General features: G+C 38.3%; 1 protein-coding gene across 3 annotated transcripts in view; it reads left to right on the top strand.

Annotated features, from left to right (window-relative positions):
* The window catches only part of CYRIB (CYFIP related Rac1 interactor B), a 77516-nt gene that overhangs the window by 49080 nt on the left and 13321 nt on the right, over positions 1–15115 (top strand). The window contains exons 1-2 of one of the 3 annotated variants that reach the window (XM_086608842.1): positions 9882–9916; positions 10944–11026. In XM_086608842.1, coding sequence (XP_086464968.1) covers positions 10954–11026 — 73 coding nt within the window. In that variant the 5' untranslated portion in view covers positions 9882–9916; positions 10944–10953. Of the gene's footprint in view, positions 1–9833; positions 9917–10943; positions 11027–15115 lie in introns of those variants that run through there. The other 2 variants (XM_086608841.1, XM_086608843.1) reach the window with 2 other exon arrangements.

Genomic DNA, 15115 nt, shown 5'->3' with positions numbered 1-15115 from the left:
CCAGGTTGCCCAAAGCCTCATCCAACCTGGCCTTGAACACTTCCAGGGATGGGGCATCCACAGCTTCTCTGGGCAACCTGTTCCAGTGCCTCACCACCCTCAGAGTGAAAAATTTCTTTATCTAACCTAAATTTGCCCTCTTTCAGTTTAAATTTAAATCCATTGCCTTAACTAGATGTTGCTTTCTGAGTAAGGCTAAAACTTGAAAAAGCTTAATATCCAATAAAACCTGAACCTTCACATGTGAACAGATGCTTAGGGAAGAGTGGGAACAAGAAGAGCATATATTGGTTGTTCTTCTAGTATGTAAGTATTTTCAGGTCAATTGTTTTTCTGAGCCAGATGTGGTTGTTAAATGTATTCAATATTCTTTAATGGCTTTCTGTTCTGCATATGTACTACTTTTTCCCAAGAACTACTTCAGCTCCTTGAGGTGAGATGGACTTGTAGAGTTCACAGATGGACTGTTGCAGGAAATAAAAACTCTGCATGATATTCTGCATATCTGCTACTCATCTTAACAGATTGCAGGTTGTGTAATACCACTGGAGAATAGCAAATGTTCCTACGTATTTTCAATAGGTGGATGAAAATGAATTGTCTTATGATATCTTACATATATGGGACACCTTTGGTTTGATTTTAAGATTAAAAGAAAATTTGAGGTATGTTGGGAGGGATGGAAAATGAGATAAAAGATGATCAGATCAGATTTAGCACAGCTAGAGGAGACTAGACCAATGTGTTCTGGATTTTTTGTTTGTTTTATACTTGCTTTCTAACAAGAAAAACTATCCGGACTCAAAAAGAGTAGTTGATACTATGCCTCATGAGGCTATCTGAAGAAGTAACTGGAAATAACAAAAATGGCCGTAGAACCTTGGTGTTGTAGGAAATCTCCTGTGAAACTTTAAAGACACAACCAACCACGTGGAGACCAATTTTATCCCTTCACCCTACCTAATGCCTGTTTTGTTACTCCTTCCCATCCCATCTGTTTCTTAGAAACTGTATCATTCTGCTAGTCATCTTCTTTTTTGCCATCAGTAACTTGATGTGTTTGATTAGCCTTCTGTATTCTGCAGGCATACTTTGACTGGTGTCTTGGAAAAAGGAAACTCCACAAAACAATCAGAAAGCTATGCTGAAATACGGAAATCTGTTCTTCCAGCTACGTGATTTGGAAGGCCATAGAACTTCCCTTCCTCCTTGGTAGTTAAGAGCTGGTGCATCACTGAACTGAATTCAGAGGTGGACAGTGTCAGGTTCATACACGCAAGGTTTGCGGCTTACTGCTGTGATGTTCCGAAAAAATCCCTTGAGCTAGAATATGTCAATGAGTGTTTATGTCCATCAGCTTGGTGAATAGATGATTTGTCATAATGTTGTTAGTGTTGGATTTGCAAGCCAAGGCGCTGCAGGGGTACGACGGTTCAAAGTAAAAGGAAGCATTTCATTTGAGTTTTGAGGAGGGATGCAGATGACTGCACTCCTTGTCCTGGCGCATTAGATGGCAGTGTTACCAAGGCTGTTTGTCGGAGCCTCAGTGCAGCTTCAGCCAGCTTGGGTACCGAAACCTACGGCAGTCGCGTTCTTGTAGACGAGAATTCAGCTATTTGGGAAGAAAACACATTTCCAAATAGAACTAGACTTGAAGAGGGGTGCTTTTTGCAAGTGAAGTACCAACTAAAAGCTGGCAGATTGATTGGACTAGACACTAGTGAAGTTAGGGATTGAAAATATTTTTTTCTAGCACTCAGATAAAACTTGCAGGTTTCAGGTGAGGGTTTTTTGTTTGATTTTTTTTGTTGTTTTGTTTTGTTTTTTCTTTGCACTGAGATGAAAAGCTTGCAGAAGGACTTACACATTATTGTTGGGTTTGATTTTTTTTTTTGGAGATGAGAGCTTGACAGCTGTTAAATTACAGACTGACATCCTTGAAATATGAAAGTTTCTTAGTAATGTAGTAGTATAGCATAGTTTTAGTAGGCATACCAGCTTTTGAAGAGTAAGAAGTGTTCTTGTAAAATAATAAAAAACAATCTGTAAATCTACTGCATCTCTTGTCAAATACTTTTTTTGCATCTTTATGTACCTGATAAAAATAGAATGTTTTCAGCTTACTTTAATCTTGAAGTCTGTCTTTTTCCAGCCACTGTTTCCGTGATAATGTCACGGTATCATGGACAAAATGCAGTATTTGGCCTGGAGTGAAATTGCGGGTTCTCAGAGTTGTAAGGCACTAAGACAGCGTGAACACATTTGTTACAAGCTTTCCTTTCTCTGAAGATGGAACTGTGAGGTAGTGACCTCTGTTGGAGGAGTTACAGCACTGCAAAAGGCTTTTAAGATTTCAAGCTTTGAAGGACAAAGCAAAGAGTAAATTGCAATTCAAAAATTGTCCCTGAACTAAGAAGAAGAATTTTTTTTTTTCTGGCAGTTGCAATTTAATTGGATTAGAAAGAGCACTACGGAGAATTAAGTTAAAAAACACGTTGAACTAGTATCATTTTGAAAGAGGAAAGCATATCTAATTATTTTTTAGCCCCAGATTCACTCTTGGAAGAATTGTGCAGTTACTCATGGACGAGTAAATCAGAGCAGACTTTTGAAACATAGTCTCTTGCTCCCCTTTTCAATACAAGTTCTGTTTTAAAAATAAGAGTAGTAATCCTTCCAGACAAATTAGATTTTATTCCAGACTGGTGTAGGCACACTTAGTTATTTTATTGTGGCTCCTGTCAAATAAGTTTTTCAATGTCAACTGTGGCACTAAAGTATTCCCGAATTAACAAGGCTTTAAGACTGCCTCTTCTAAGGGAACTGTGGATTCTTCAGTACCTTTCCCTTGATTTCCTCTAAGTGGAAAAATGGACTGAATAAACACTGACCTGACTGTACTTTACAATTCTGGTTTGGAGGAATGTGAGCCTTTTTTCACCAGACTGTTTTTCCTGGCAGACCTCCATTTTCCTGATACGACAAGTTTTGAATTCGGTTTTGTTCAGAAGCGAGACTTTATTGATGATGTGTGATCTCAAAAAAAAAAAAAAAAGTAACTTCAGTTTCAAATAAAAGTTTATTGTGTCAGTCAGTTTAGCCAAAAGGACTGACATCAGAGGCAGCTTTAAGCAGCTTTTAAGTAGCCTGAATACTTAACTTTCCTATACAAAAACGTTTTCAATCTGGCAGTATACATTGTTTTTCCACTATTCAGATAAGATATTGATTGAAGCCCCAGGAATTCAATGGAGTATTGTTTTTTTTAATTTTTTTTGGCTTGTGTATCTTTTAAATTCTTCTTATTGTGGTTGATGTGCAATTAGTGGTTTTTGGAGAGATAACCACTAGGTGTCAGGGGTGGAAAGCTGTGCCCAGATCTTTGCATAGGTTTAGACTGTGAAGTATGTCCTAAAAGTGTGTATAGAAACTGATGAAATCTTAATGTTTGCTACAACAAATTGTGTCCAGCAGTGAAGGAAATTGAAGGAAATTGTGTGTTTTATGGACGGCTGGTAACTGCTGTGGCTCTTCGTGTCGGTGTTTGATTCAGCAGTTAGATGTCAGTATCTGAACTGATACATTTAATATTAATAATGTTACTACAGCCTACGATGAGTCCTGAAAAGGAGACCAACTTATCCAGTCTGTCTTGTTTTAAGCTAATAGCACCAAGCTTCTCCTTCCTAAATCTGAAGCAGATAGTTTCCATGTGTTGGTCTCTTTTCCAGACTAGGAGTGATAACTACTATTTTTTTACCAGTACCTCAATAGCTGTTTCTTGTCTGGACAATGCATTTTATTACTTTGGGATTTTGTTTAGTGACAGATCTTTATTACTTTAAACACCACTAATATCAGTAGTAGGAATTAGAGTGTGTCAGAGGGCATCTATGCTTCTGCAGCACAATCCAGAAGAGAAATAAATGTGCATTAGGCTGGGGAAAACATGTTTGGATCCAAGGAAAATACGATGACTTCTGAAGGGATTGATTCCTGCAATGTAGTTTACAAGCCTGTTTCCATCTCTGCAGCACTTTCTAGGTTTTTAAGGTTGAGGGCAGATGTATTCTCAGTGCTTGTAAAGCTAAACTGCTTCATCAGGAGAGAAAACGACGCTCAATCCAATAGGCTGTTGCTCTGTGATACGGTGTGTTGCTAAGGGCTGCCTTGGATCCAGCTGATGTGGGCAGCCACTTACTGTCTTCCCCTCCTCCCTGTTCATGGCCAGATACTATAGGCAGAAGATGTTCAGTAAGCCTTGAAACAATTGCCAGGCTGATAGGATTATCGTTCTTGAAAAGCAGTGTAGGGAGATGTTCAGCTAGGTTTTTGTTTATGTAGTAACAGTTGGACTTTTAACACTAGTGTCTTTTTAAAAATAGTGGTTTTCACTTACTATTTTACAAAAATATCTCTGAATCAGAGGTTTGTGCCACACATACGTGACTGATAGAAAACTTAAAACTCAATCCCTGGAAGTAAATGTTTGCTCTTTCGTTAGATGTGTTTTCTATATAATGTCATGCTTAACTTGCTCCTTCAGACTCCACAGCATGGATATGAGGTTTTCGTGGACAATTTTCATACTCTGGGCATTTGTGTTCAGTCTTAAGCTTCATTAAAAGTCTTGGAAATAGTGTGTGCTTTTCAAAAAGGTGAGCTGGTGTTTTCTTGAAGCAGGAATTCCTCAGTGGTCACAAACTTTTTTTTTTTTAAATCAGTTTATTTAACTGTTGTTTTTAACTTTTTAACTAGTTTGAAAGCATACTATTCTTCCAATAGAACAAAGCAAAATTAAAAATGTCACTTACAAACATCTCTGTAGTATTTTACCTTTAACAAGAGTAAGTTTTCCAGCTGCTCACCAGTTGCAAGCAAAATCCTTGTTAATGTACAGCTCTTCTTTCAGGTTTGAGAGGGGGTGATTTCTATAGTGCTTGGCTGAATTTAGTTGCATCATGTATTTCTATTAAATTTCCCCTGGGCTTAGCTTATGGGGAAAAAAAATATTGAAATGTGTCAGGGATGTTTTCAGCATGAAGGGCATGCGTGCAAGACTTGTTTTGAAAATATGCCTTTGCTTTCCGCTTGTCTGATCATGACACTACACGCAACATCATACAACCCCATAAGGCTGTAATGGGCCAAATCATTGTAATCAAATGTGGCATTCCGTATGTCTTCCTCTGCAAGTAGGTCAAGTTTAAACCATGTTCTTGGCTCGCGCTCTGATTTCCCATAACCTGCTCCACGTGGCTTGAGTATTGTGCTGGAGCACAGAGTGTGCCAGGAGGGATTCTGAGCAGCTTCACAGGGACAGTCAGTTTTTGGACAGACTAGTGTTTTTTTTCTGCTCTGATTTTATGATGTTGGATTCATTGCAAGAGAGAACTTTGGTGGTCTAAAGTGTGCTTTTGCTGAGTCTTACACTGCCAGTTTACCTAATGAGTTGCCTTTGATCACTGCACTGTAAAAATCTTAAAATCAATAAGACCCCTGGGTGAAAAACCAATTTGCAAGTTTTGAAGTCTACTGTATTCTGGACGAGAATATCACATCAAATTGGACAGAGGTTGACAATCTGAAGCTGTGGAAGAACAAACAGGTAGTGACCTAAACTGTACTTACGGCTGGGCATGTGGATGTTTTGATATTGATGATTGCAATCTGTAAAATCCTTCTTGATAAGGATTACAACTTAAGTGTGGATTTTGTTCCAGTTACCTTTTGACCCACAACTGTTCCGGCATATGTTACCACCCACAAGAGTCACCTCCAGTCAATTTGGCTGGAGCTATTTGGCTCTGAGACAAAGCCCAACTGCAGGATATAAGACTCAGTCTGTAGCAGTGCTTGGTGTTCACTTTGGTCTTTATACAGGCATAAATCTTTCTTGAATCAGATGTGGCAACACACTCAAGAAGGGTGCAGTTCATGCTGGAAGATGTCCTTGACTAGACAATGATAGCTCAACATCAGGGCTAGTTAATTGGAACCACATCTGACTTCCTAAAGCAGCAGTTCTCCTTACTTCAGCTGAAGTTGTGGACTTTCAAGGAAATTGGAAGAGTGCTTGGTAAATCAGTACTGACTGGGCATGACACTGTGGTGGTTAATTACCAACATAAGTCTTCATAGAGCTACCAAAATCTAACACACTGGTGATGCTTTTACAGGGCATCAAATAGCAGAAGAGGTCCCCGAAGATAGCTGTACTGGCTAGTTTTGTAGACTGTTTCTTCTACTGCACATAGATTATCATCATCTTTAATATTGGAGCCAGTAGTGGACCTTCTTTCACGTGTTTTGGGCCCAGAAGGAATGCAAATGACAAGCCATCTTGAACAAAACAAGAACCAGTAGTCAACCTGGATCTGTCAGGAGCCTGAGGCATCTCTGAGCTAGGTTGCTTTACTCTAGATTGATCCAGGTATTCTGCTGACGTAGCAGCCTCTCAGAAAGGTCAGTTTTCATTTTCATCTCTATATAGGGTTCCACCTGAGTGCAACAGATCAGCTCTTCTTGCTGCTTAGCTATACCTTTTGAAGGAAAATAATGTACAGAAGTGTAGAGCCTTCTAACCTGAGCTATGGCATGTTGACCTTCAGCTGCTTCCATGCATCTGGGAAGTTCCACGCTGTGTGTGACACCACAATCTTGTTTCTAGAAGGCCGTTTCAGAGCTTGAGAAGCTGGTGCTTAGCCTCACTGGAAGAGTAAATTTCTGTCTGTTGGATCTTGCATTCATTCCTTTGAATGCTAAGGAGAGAGAAAGTGTCCTCCTAAGAATTGCTAGATCAATTATAGCTTTGCAACTTCTGTCTAACTTGAGTTTTCAAGCTCTCTTTGTAGCTTCTTGTTTGATTTGCAACTTGGAGGAATGATCACTTTCACACTTCTTAAAACACGACAAATCTCCTGGTATTAAGCAATACTTGAGATCTTTGAGTAACCGCTGAGAGTTCATCTTGATAAAGTTTTGAAAATACTATGTTTTGTCCAGCTTCTGCTAGACTTCCATGCACTCCATAAAACCTGAATATACAGTGAATGTTTTGCTGCTAAGAAAGCAAATGTGATCACGTATCTTGTATGCGAAACTGTGACATGACTAAAGTTTGTCAAGATCTTTTCAGTATGCGGAATGCACAAGGGAACAGGTCTGTTAGGGACTTCATTACGAACAAGTGTTCATGCAGCTGTGCATTCACATGAATTGCAATGTATTCCTATATCACATGTTGTCATCTTGTTGCTGTTGTAGTTGAGTTAATCTGTTCTCATCATCTTTGGTTTCTCTCCTTTTCTCAGAGAGGCTGTTCACTGAACTGGTACCATTAGGTCAGTTGCATCTTCTGCTTGAATTTGTTTCATACTTACTGTTTCATTGTAGTGCCCAAACCTTTTATTTTGCTTCTCTGTTAAACTCAATCCTAGAAAAGAAACCATTTATTCTTATTAGCAAACTTTTCTGAGGGATGAAGGTCTGAACGATGGTATTTGTATTGCAGAACTGAATCCCTGACCCCTTATTCATTTTAGGAAGTGGTAGGAGTTCAGTTAAATAATCTGTTCTGCAGTGGTTATATGCTCTTCTGTAAACTCATCTTCAAAATATTTCAACCCTATAAGAACGCCCCTCTCTTGACCTTTAGAAGTAATATTATCCACTATCTAAACCACATGCATGACCCTGTAAACTCTTAGGAGACTGGTTAATATCAAAACAAAGGCAAAACCTACACAGAGGCATTTACTTGGGGTATTGAAAATATTTTGGTGGAGGAGGGGATGGTGCAGCTGAAGAGCTGAAGCATGGCAGTAACTGCAGGTATTAGTTCTCTTCAGGCAGTTGACACCGTTCACAGCTGTGTGTTTGCCACTTGCTTGTTAATGTTGGAACTGAAATATGTTGTAGACTGTTGTGAGATTGGGGTTTGGTTTTCAAAACTGAATCTACAGACTCTATCACCATTAGGCAATTTGTCCTCTTGGCTTTTTATCACTCACCTCTATTGGAAATATTTGTTTAAGAATGTCTCTATTTCAGCTTTTTCCAGATTATGAATGTCCTCATTGTTGGAGAGTGAACCAAGTGGCTTATTCAGTCCTGTGTCACAGAACATGCTTGTGAGATATGGAAAAGTAATTCCTCTGCTTTCTGGTGTTGCTTGTTCGCACAGCATTGATGCACGTGTACCATTTGAAAAGTTCACTAAGCTGTGTTTTGATGGATTAGTTTTTAAGAAAAGTTTCTAAACTCTAATTTAAAACTTCCTTAAATAGTGGGTGTTTCTCATAGGCTGAGAAATCTGATCTGACTTTCCAGAGAACTAAATTCAAGTGCTTAGGAAGCAGGACTTGCATTTTCTTGAGTTTCAAGGACAAAGTTGAGTTGCAAAAAAGCAAGTGCACACCTAGTGATGAAGTTCTATGTGGAGAATCCACTGTGATCAGCTGGATTACACTCAAAGTTGCTTTTCTAAAAATCTAGATTGTTTAGTCATTCTGTCGAAATTGTTGGAGCAAAACCTGAGTAATTTTCAACAATCTGGGATTAATTCCCCCTCCCTTCTCTGGCTTTCGTTGATTGTGTGAGTTATTACTGAATCTTGTGGATCCTGAAAAATAAATCACATGCTGATCTTAGTTTGCTTTTCCCTCACATACCAGTTGCATTTTTCTTATGGAACTCCAGAAATCTTTCAATGTCAACACAGGTTCTGAAAATCTGTTTTGCCAGGCAATTTGTTTTGACTTCACATTGCTTCAGGTTTCTTAATTCCTAATAAATTAACGAATCTTACTGTCCTGCTGCCTCCCTCTAAGTAAACATCGGTCTTCAGTAAAAGTCAAAATCAAGGGGGAAAGAAGAGCATACATTGCTTTAGTTGCACTAATTTGAAACATGGCTTTTTTAGATTTTACACTTGAATCCAAATGTCCGTCCGGCTGTTGATGACTTAAATAATTTGAAATCAGATTTCTGGATAGTGTCTTGTGTTTGTTTTGCAGCAGTGCTCTAGTAAACCCTTGTATTTCAGGGCAGCAGTTCTTAAGTATGTTTTCGGCCTTTGTAAAATACTTGAGGGTCCTTGAAAAGGCTGTCTTATTATGAGATGTAATTTTCATAGTGCTACTGAAGGTATTAATTTCTGAAACTTATTGTAACATTTGAAACTGTTTCGTTAATTTATCTGACCTTGAGTAATATAATGACTATTTAATTTTTCTTCCACTTTCTTCATTTTTTTTTTTAGCTGGAATGTGACAACAAGCATAAGAAGAACTGTTGAAACTTGATTATCTCCCGGTTTTGGAAAAGTCTAACTTTTGTTTAACTGATGACTTTACGTGATTTGACGGGGGAAAAACTGTTCATTGGCCACAGATGACTACCACTAAGAGCCTTTCTGAAATTTGTTTTGGATTATGGAGAGATAGTAAAAAAAAAAAAAAAAATCAGACTTTTGATGACATCAGTTCTATTTGAGGTTGCCTTTGTCCTAAGTGATAACAACTTTGGCTGTGGATTGCTGCAGTTAAGCAAAACAATTGCTCAGTCGTTGTAGGTAACATTTTCTTTAAATGTATTAAACAAAGACAAAAAAGAGCCAGGAATTCAGAGCTTTATTTTTGTCATATCACTCCTCCCTGAGAAGAAGGGAAGTGGAAATGCGCTGTACAGTGCATGTTTTCTACTTCCCACCAAAAGATGATGAATCCAGTGTGCGAAACCCAATGGGAGCCCTGCTCCAGTGAGCCCCAGGCATGTACTTAAAATAAAAAATGGTTATTGGAACTAAATTATTGTGCCATTTTTATTTTTAGGTTTGCTGGCATGGGTAATCTCATTAAGGTGCTAACCAGGGACATAGACCACAATGCAGCACATTTTTTCTTGGATTTTGAAAGTAAGTCTCTCAGCCCTTCACAGCTGGTGCATTTAAAATGGTAACAGTAGGGTTGCTTATACCTGCTACAGTGAAGGCTAGGGGGCTCAGTTGCAAATCTGCAATTTGAAAAAGTTGCATGTGTTTTTTCCATTCCTCTTTTTTTTTCCCCGCCTCTAGTAGTAGCCAAGCCACCATCATGCTACTGTGTAAATTTTCTTTCCTTGTGTTTAATCATTTTGGGTCTCTGTGGTCAGTGATGTCCATCCATCTGCCTGCAAATCAAGTAATCATAAAACGAAAAATTCTGTCAGTATGCCATAGTAATCTGTGCTGAGCAGTTGTTCCCTGTGATCCTATCCTCTGCAAAGTACTAAATCATTTCTGATCCTGGTTTGGTCATTCATGGTGCAGGTAATGTGCATTTTTCTTACATCCAGAAGTCCTAAGTGGAATTGTCTGAGCTTCACAGATGTTTTGGGCGCCTTGTGTGAAAGGTCTGTGGCATACCTGTGTTACCATTTTCTGCACACTGAAATGATGTATCTTGATGCATTTTTTTTTTTCCTACAATGGCTTTCTGACAAAATTATAAGGGCTGACAAAATAAAGCTCTTTCCTTCTGTTGTCCCATCAGGTAAAAATCTGTAGCATGGCTACCATTCAGTGCTGGCAAAATATGGTGCTTGGCCCTCAATATGGTACTCCTGCTCAGGACACTGGTGCTAGGGTGTACTGGGACAGAATTAGTCACTGGCAAGGCCTTCAGTTGGAGTTCTGCCCTTTTCTGCCCTGAAGGGGCAGCTGCGAAGACTTTGGTGATGTAGTCACTTCTTACAGGAAAGCTGCATTGCATCTCTGGGATCACCAGCTGTACGTCCCTGAGGTGGGGGACTCCCTCCATCCATCAGGACAGCAGCCTGAAGGACGGGTTCGTGCCTGATGGAACTCTCTGGTCTTCTTTCCCTCACTGCTTCAATCAACTATATTTGGGCTGTTTCTTCTTATAAAAAGAAAATTTTCTTTTCTCTCATTCTTGTCTTGGCAGGTACCTTAACATGGGGAACCTTCTAAAAGTTTTGACATGCACAGACCTTGAGCAGGGGCCAAATTTTTTCCTTGATTTTGAAAGTGAGAAGATGATTTTATATATCTATTACTCTTTGCCTGCAGTAGACTGCATTTGTCGTGTACTAAATGTGTGTTCTCATTTTGCCATCCTTCCAAAAGCTTTGCATGCCTGAGCTATGGATAATTGTTCAGTGAACTTTTGTAAAAAAGCAATAATCTGTTTTAAAACAACTTCAGTTTCTAAAGTAAAATCTTTATCTCAGGATAGGCTTTAAAATTATATTTTACTGTTGGAATCTGATATGGTTCTAGTTTTAAACCAAAATTAATTAATTTGCTTTTAATCAAAACTTTAAAAAGAATTTGAATTATTAGAAGACTTGCTGGAATTGCAAGGCGATACATGCACCTTAAAGGCAGGACTGAACATGAAACCTGATTGTCTTCACTTCCAGTGTGCCACTGAATGATGCTGCACGTACAGATTGGCTCACAACAGCTATTCATAGCTCTCCAACATCATCACTTTGAAGGTGTATATGTGAACCTTACTTGATTTGGCATTGAAATTTGACAGTTAACCTCATCCCTCCTTAAAAGGAGGACTTTGAGAATATAGAAACGAAATTGCTTGTGGAAAGAAGAGGCGTATAGCTTGTCTGATCAATGCCAAGCGTTGTAGAAGGTTCACATATTGTTAATATTTCTGCTTGTAGTTTTTCTTGCATGATACAGTATAGCCTAAGAATGGCAGGTAAGTGTTGGTGGCTGCTGCTATGCATGTTTAATTACTTACTTTTGGGATATGCTGTTGCTTTACCTAGCTGCACTTTAGCAAGCATAAAATAAGAAAACTAATCTTCAAGTGCGTTTTGACTGTGTAATAAAATACAATGGAATAGCATAACAAAAAAATTGAGGAAGTATTATGATATGGATAATTTGAGACTCATTGTATCTTCTTTTCTTCCCCCAAATTATTTTTCAGTTGTATTTGAAACTGTACCAATTGGTTATCTTAGTTCTAACGTGAAAGTGAATGCTTAGAGAAATATGGTTTTACTTTCATGATGTTTAAAGTTAGAACTTTTCTAAACCTTTATCGTGTACTGTTGATTTTATCAGTTGTCTCTTCTGAATATATTGTTATTGGAAGATGGTAGCCATACAGATTATTCATAAAAGGAAGATAATGAAGGGCTATCTATGTTCAAAAATCAGAAAGCAAAGCTTGTTTAAAACCACTTGAGATCTCACATGACTTAATGAAGTAGGGGGAACTGATAACGGGAGAATGTTGGAGTTATAGAGCTCCATCTTAATCTGCAAATACTGATCATTTAATTGGACTAAAATTATATTTAGCTGGACACAAGAAACATAATTCTAATATCAATTGCAATAAAAATTACTGCTATTTTTAGAAAACATTGATTTTTTTTTTTAAGCTATCAATTTTGTTTTAAATTGCATGTTTTGAGCATGAACAAGATTTGGCATGAGAGTAAGCAGGTTGCTGACATGAAATGTTTACATACAGAGCCAAATTAAGTGACTTACATTATGGCTGAATTGTTAGGCTGTTCTCTGTTCATTTGGACCTTGTCCTGCGTTTGTTTCAGCTGCTGTACTGTGTATCCGTGCTGCTTTCTACTCTGTTTCAGATAGCTTGCCTTGACAGGATCTTGGCTTTGACACAGTCAAGATCTTTCTTCAAGACTTGGCACTTAATCTTGTCGTACTTAACATGGTGTTTTTATGTGGAAGAACGAGTAAGCTCTGTATTACAAACAAATTTGCCAATTTTATGTCACGCCTGGCCCAGTAATACACCGTTTGAAGTCTTTTGTTCTTAAATCCATATATGTCTTTGGAGTGAGCAGGCTTGTCGAATGTTTCTTGCACGATACCATAAAGAGCTAAAAATCTAGTGTCCATAAAGCTTTATAGGAACACAAACTCCAAATTTAGAAAAGTTTTAGACTAGTTTCTAAGATTTTTTTTTTCAGGTATTTATCTTGGTGCTAGATTTCAGCAATTTGTGTGACTATCAGAGTACATGCAAAAAATGTCCTGATAAATGAGATAATGGGCTGTTGGCTTTTCCTTGCCTTAATGCTGGTTAAGTTTGTGTTGTCTGTGGTCATTCACCTTAGCTATTTGAAACAAATAGCTGTCTTAAAGTGACCCTGCAAAGACTCTAGAAGAATACTTAACATGAGCAGAGGAAAACGCACAGCTTTGTAAGGACAATATTGTTAATGTTAAACAGCCCTCCACAACGTGAGAAACTTACAGCTCAACTTTTAAGTTGGTGTTTTTACTGTCACAGTGCAAATCCTTTCCAAATTTACTGATTTGAATAGTAGCTAAAATGCAGAGTACTTTTGGTTGCAGATGGTGATCTCAAGCTAGTGCTTAAAGTATTCTGCGTTAACCTCCAAAGAGCTTGGCTAGGTTTCAGAGGAGCCACAAAGAGCATACTCCGTAGTAATGATGATAAAGATGAATAAATTATTTCATCTTCAGCAGTCTGGGATTTTTCCCCCCGTGCTTGGAGTTTTGTCCGAGCCAGTTTCAGATGTGTTCTTCCCAGGGAAAAAATCTCAGTTTAAATAGTGCTTGCTGTGCAGTATACACTTCTAACCCCAAATTTCTCTCTACTAGTTCTGTAGACTAGCCAAATATTTTTTTAAATAGTCACTAAATGTGCGTGTTCCCCCCATGCAATATGTTGTCATACTTCCATAACATTTAGCTCACATAGCAGCGTGTGTATATTGTAAAAGTCTGCGCTTTTTGTCTTTAGTATGTAACTGTGTGAGCGTCCTGAACTCTGTGTATTGCATCTAGTGCAATAACGTTCTGCTGAAATTTCAAGTTATTTTAAAGATTAACTTCCCCTTACGTGAGGGACTTCAGTCTTTGCTTTTCTTATTATTGGATTAAAAATGGGAAAGTTGCCCTAAATAACCAGGGTTCGACTCCCTTGGCAACAATATCAAACTTCAGGACACCTCAGTGAGCTGTGCTGTCTAAATTACCATATTGGTTCGTTCTGTGGAAAACGTGGCCAGGTAAAGGCAAAGCCTTGTTGTGAAGTTGTAGCAGGAGCTCATGTCCATGGAAGGGGAAAGAGGAATTATATGCCGCCTTCGTCCTGCTGTTTGGATACTTAGCATTGCTGGTTGCTTTTTTGTAGTTGTCAAGACTAATTTGAGTAGTACAGCTCCCTTTCTTGCCATGTGCACTCCGCAGTGAGGAAAATGAGTACCACAATTAGTGATTCTCAAGTGAAAGTCCCGTAGCTTGAGTCCTCAGGTACATACTGATAGATTACGACAGAGTTTAGGAAGAGGGACCTTTTCCTCTTTCTCCATCTGTGAGAGGCTTTCAGAGGACAATACTCTAACCTACACTGAGAAGCAAATGAACCAATTACTCTGAGCCAGGAGGCACTAGGGCGTGAAGATTTTCTATATTGTGGCTTTTATATCTGTCCTAATACATCCTAAATGTATTATGAAGTAAACATAAAAGAATTTAGGTTTATTTTTTAAATTTGAGCTCTTTTCTAAATGCAGAAGAATTACAGATGGGAGAGGAACTTAGTTGGAACAAATCAAGTTTACAGGTTTCTTGTATTGGAGAGGACTAGGTGCGTCAAAATGAAACACATACTGAAAGAAATAATCCAATGCCTACTGGATTTTAAAACATGTATATTTATAAGTTTGTTATTATCAAAACAAACAAGCAGAAAAATGAAAAAAAAAACCCAAAAAATTAATTATAAATCATGATTTTAAGTTTCCTGGATCATTTTAGGTAAATGAAGTCCAGTAGTTGGGCGATTACATCCTAAGTGAAACATGCTAACAGAGGTGTTGAAGGTGTTGACTTGCATAGCCAGCTGTTCAGTGAAGACCGTGTAATTTGAATACAGATGATGATTTTAGTTTTTAAACTTGGAAGGTCATAGTACTACATCTGTTCTGCTTGTTGGTGAGTTTCAAAACGAGGAAGAGGAGTTCTCATGGGCCCTTCTGCTGTACCCACCCCATGCTGAAAAATGAACTCTGCTTACTAGAGAGGGTAAAGAAAAAATGGCATGAAAAATTAAATAGGCAAGAGATGTGCTCAGTGTGA

This window comes from Tauraco erythrolophus, chromosome 3 (genome assembly GCF_009769465.1).
Source record: "Tauraco erythrolophus isolate bTauEry1 chromosome 3, bTauEry1.pri, whole genome shotgun sequence".
Lineage (NCBI taxonomy): Eukaryota > Metazoa > Chordata > Aves > Musophagiformes > Musophagidae > Tauraco > Tauraco erythrolophus.
This window is presented reverse-complemented; position numbering and strand designations above follow the sequence as displayed.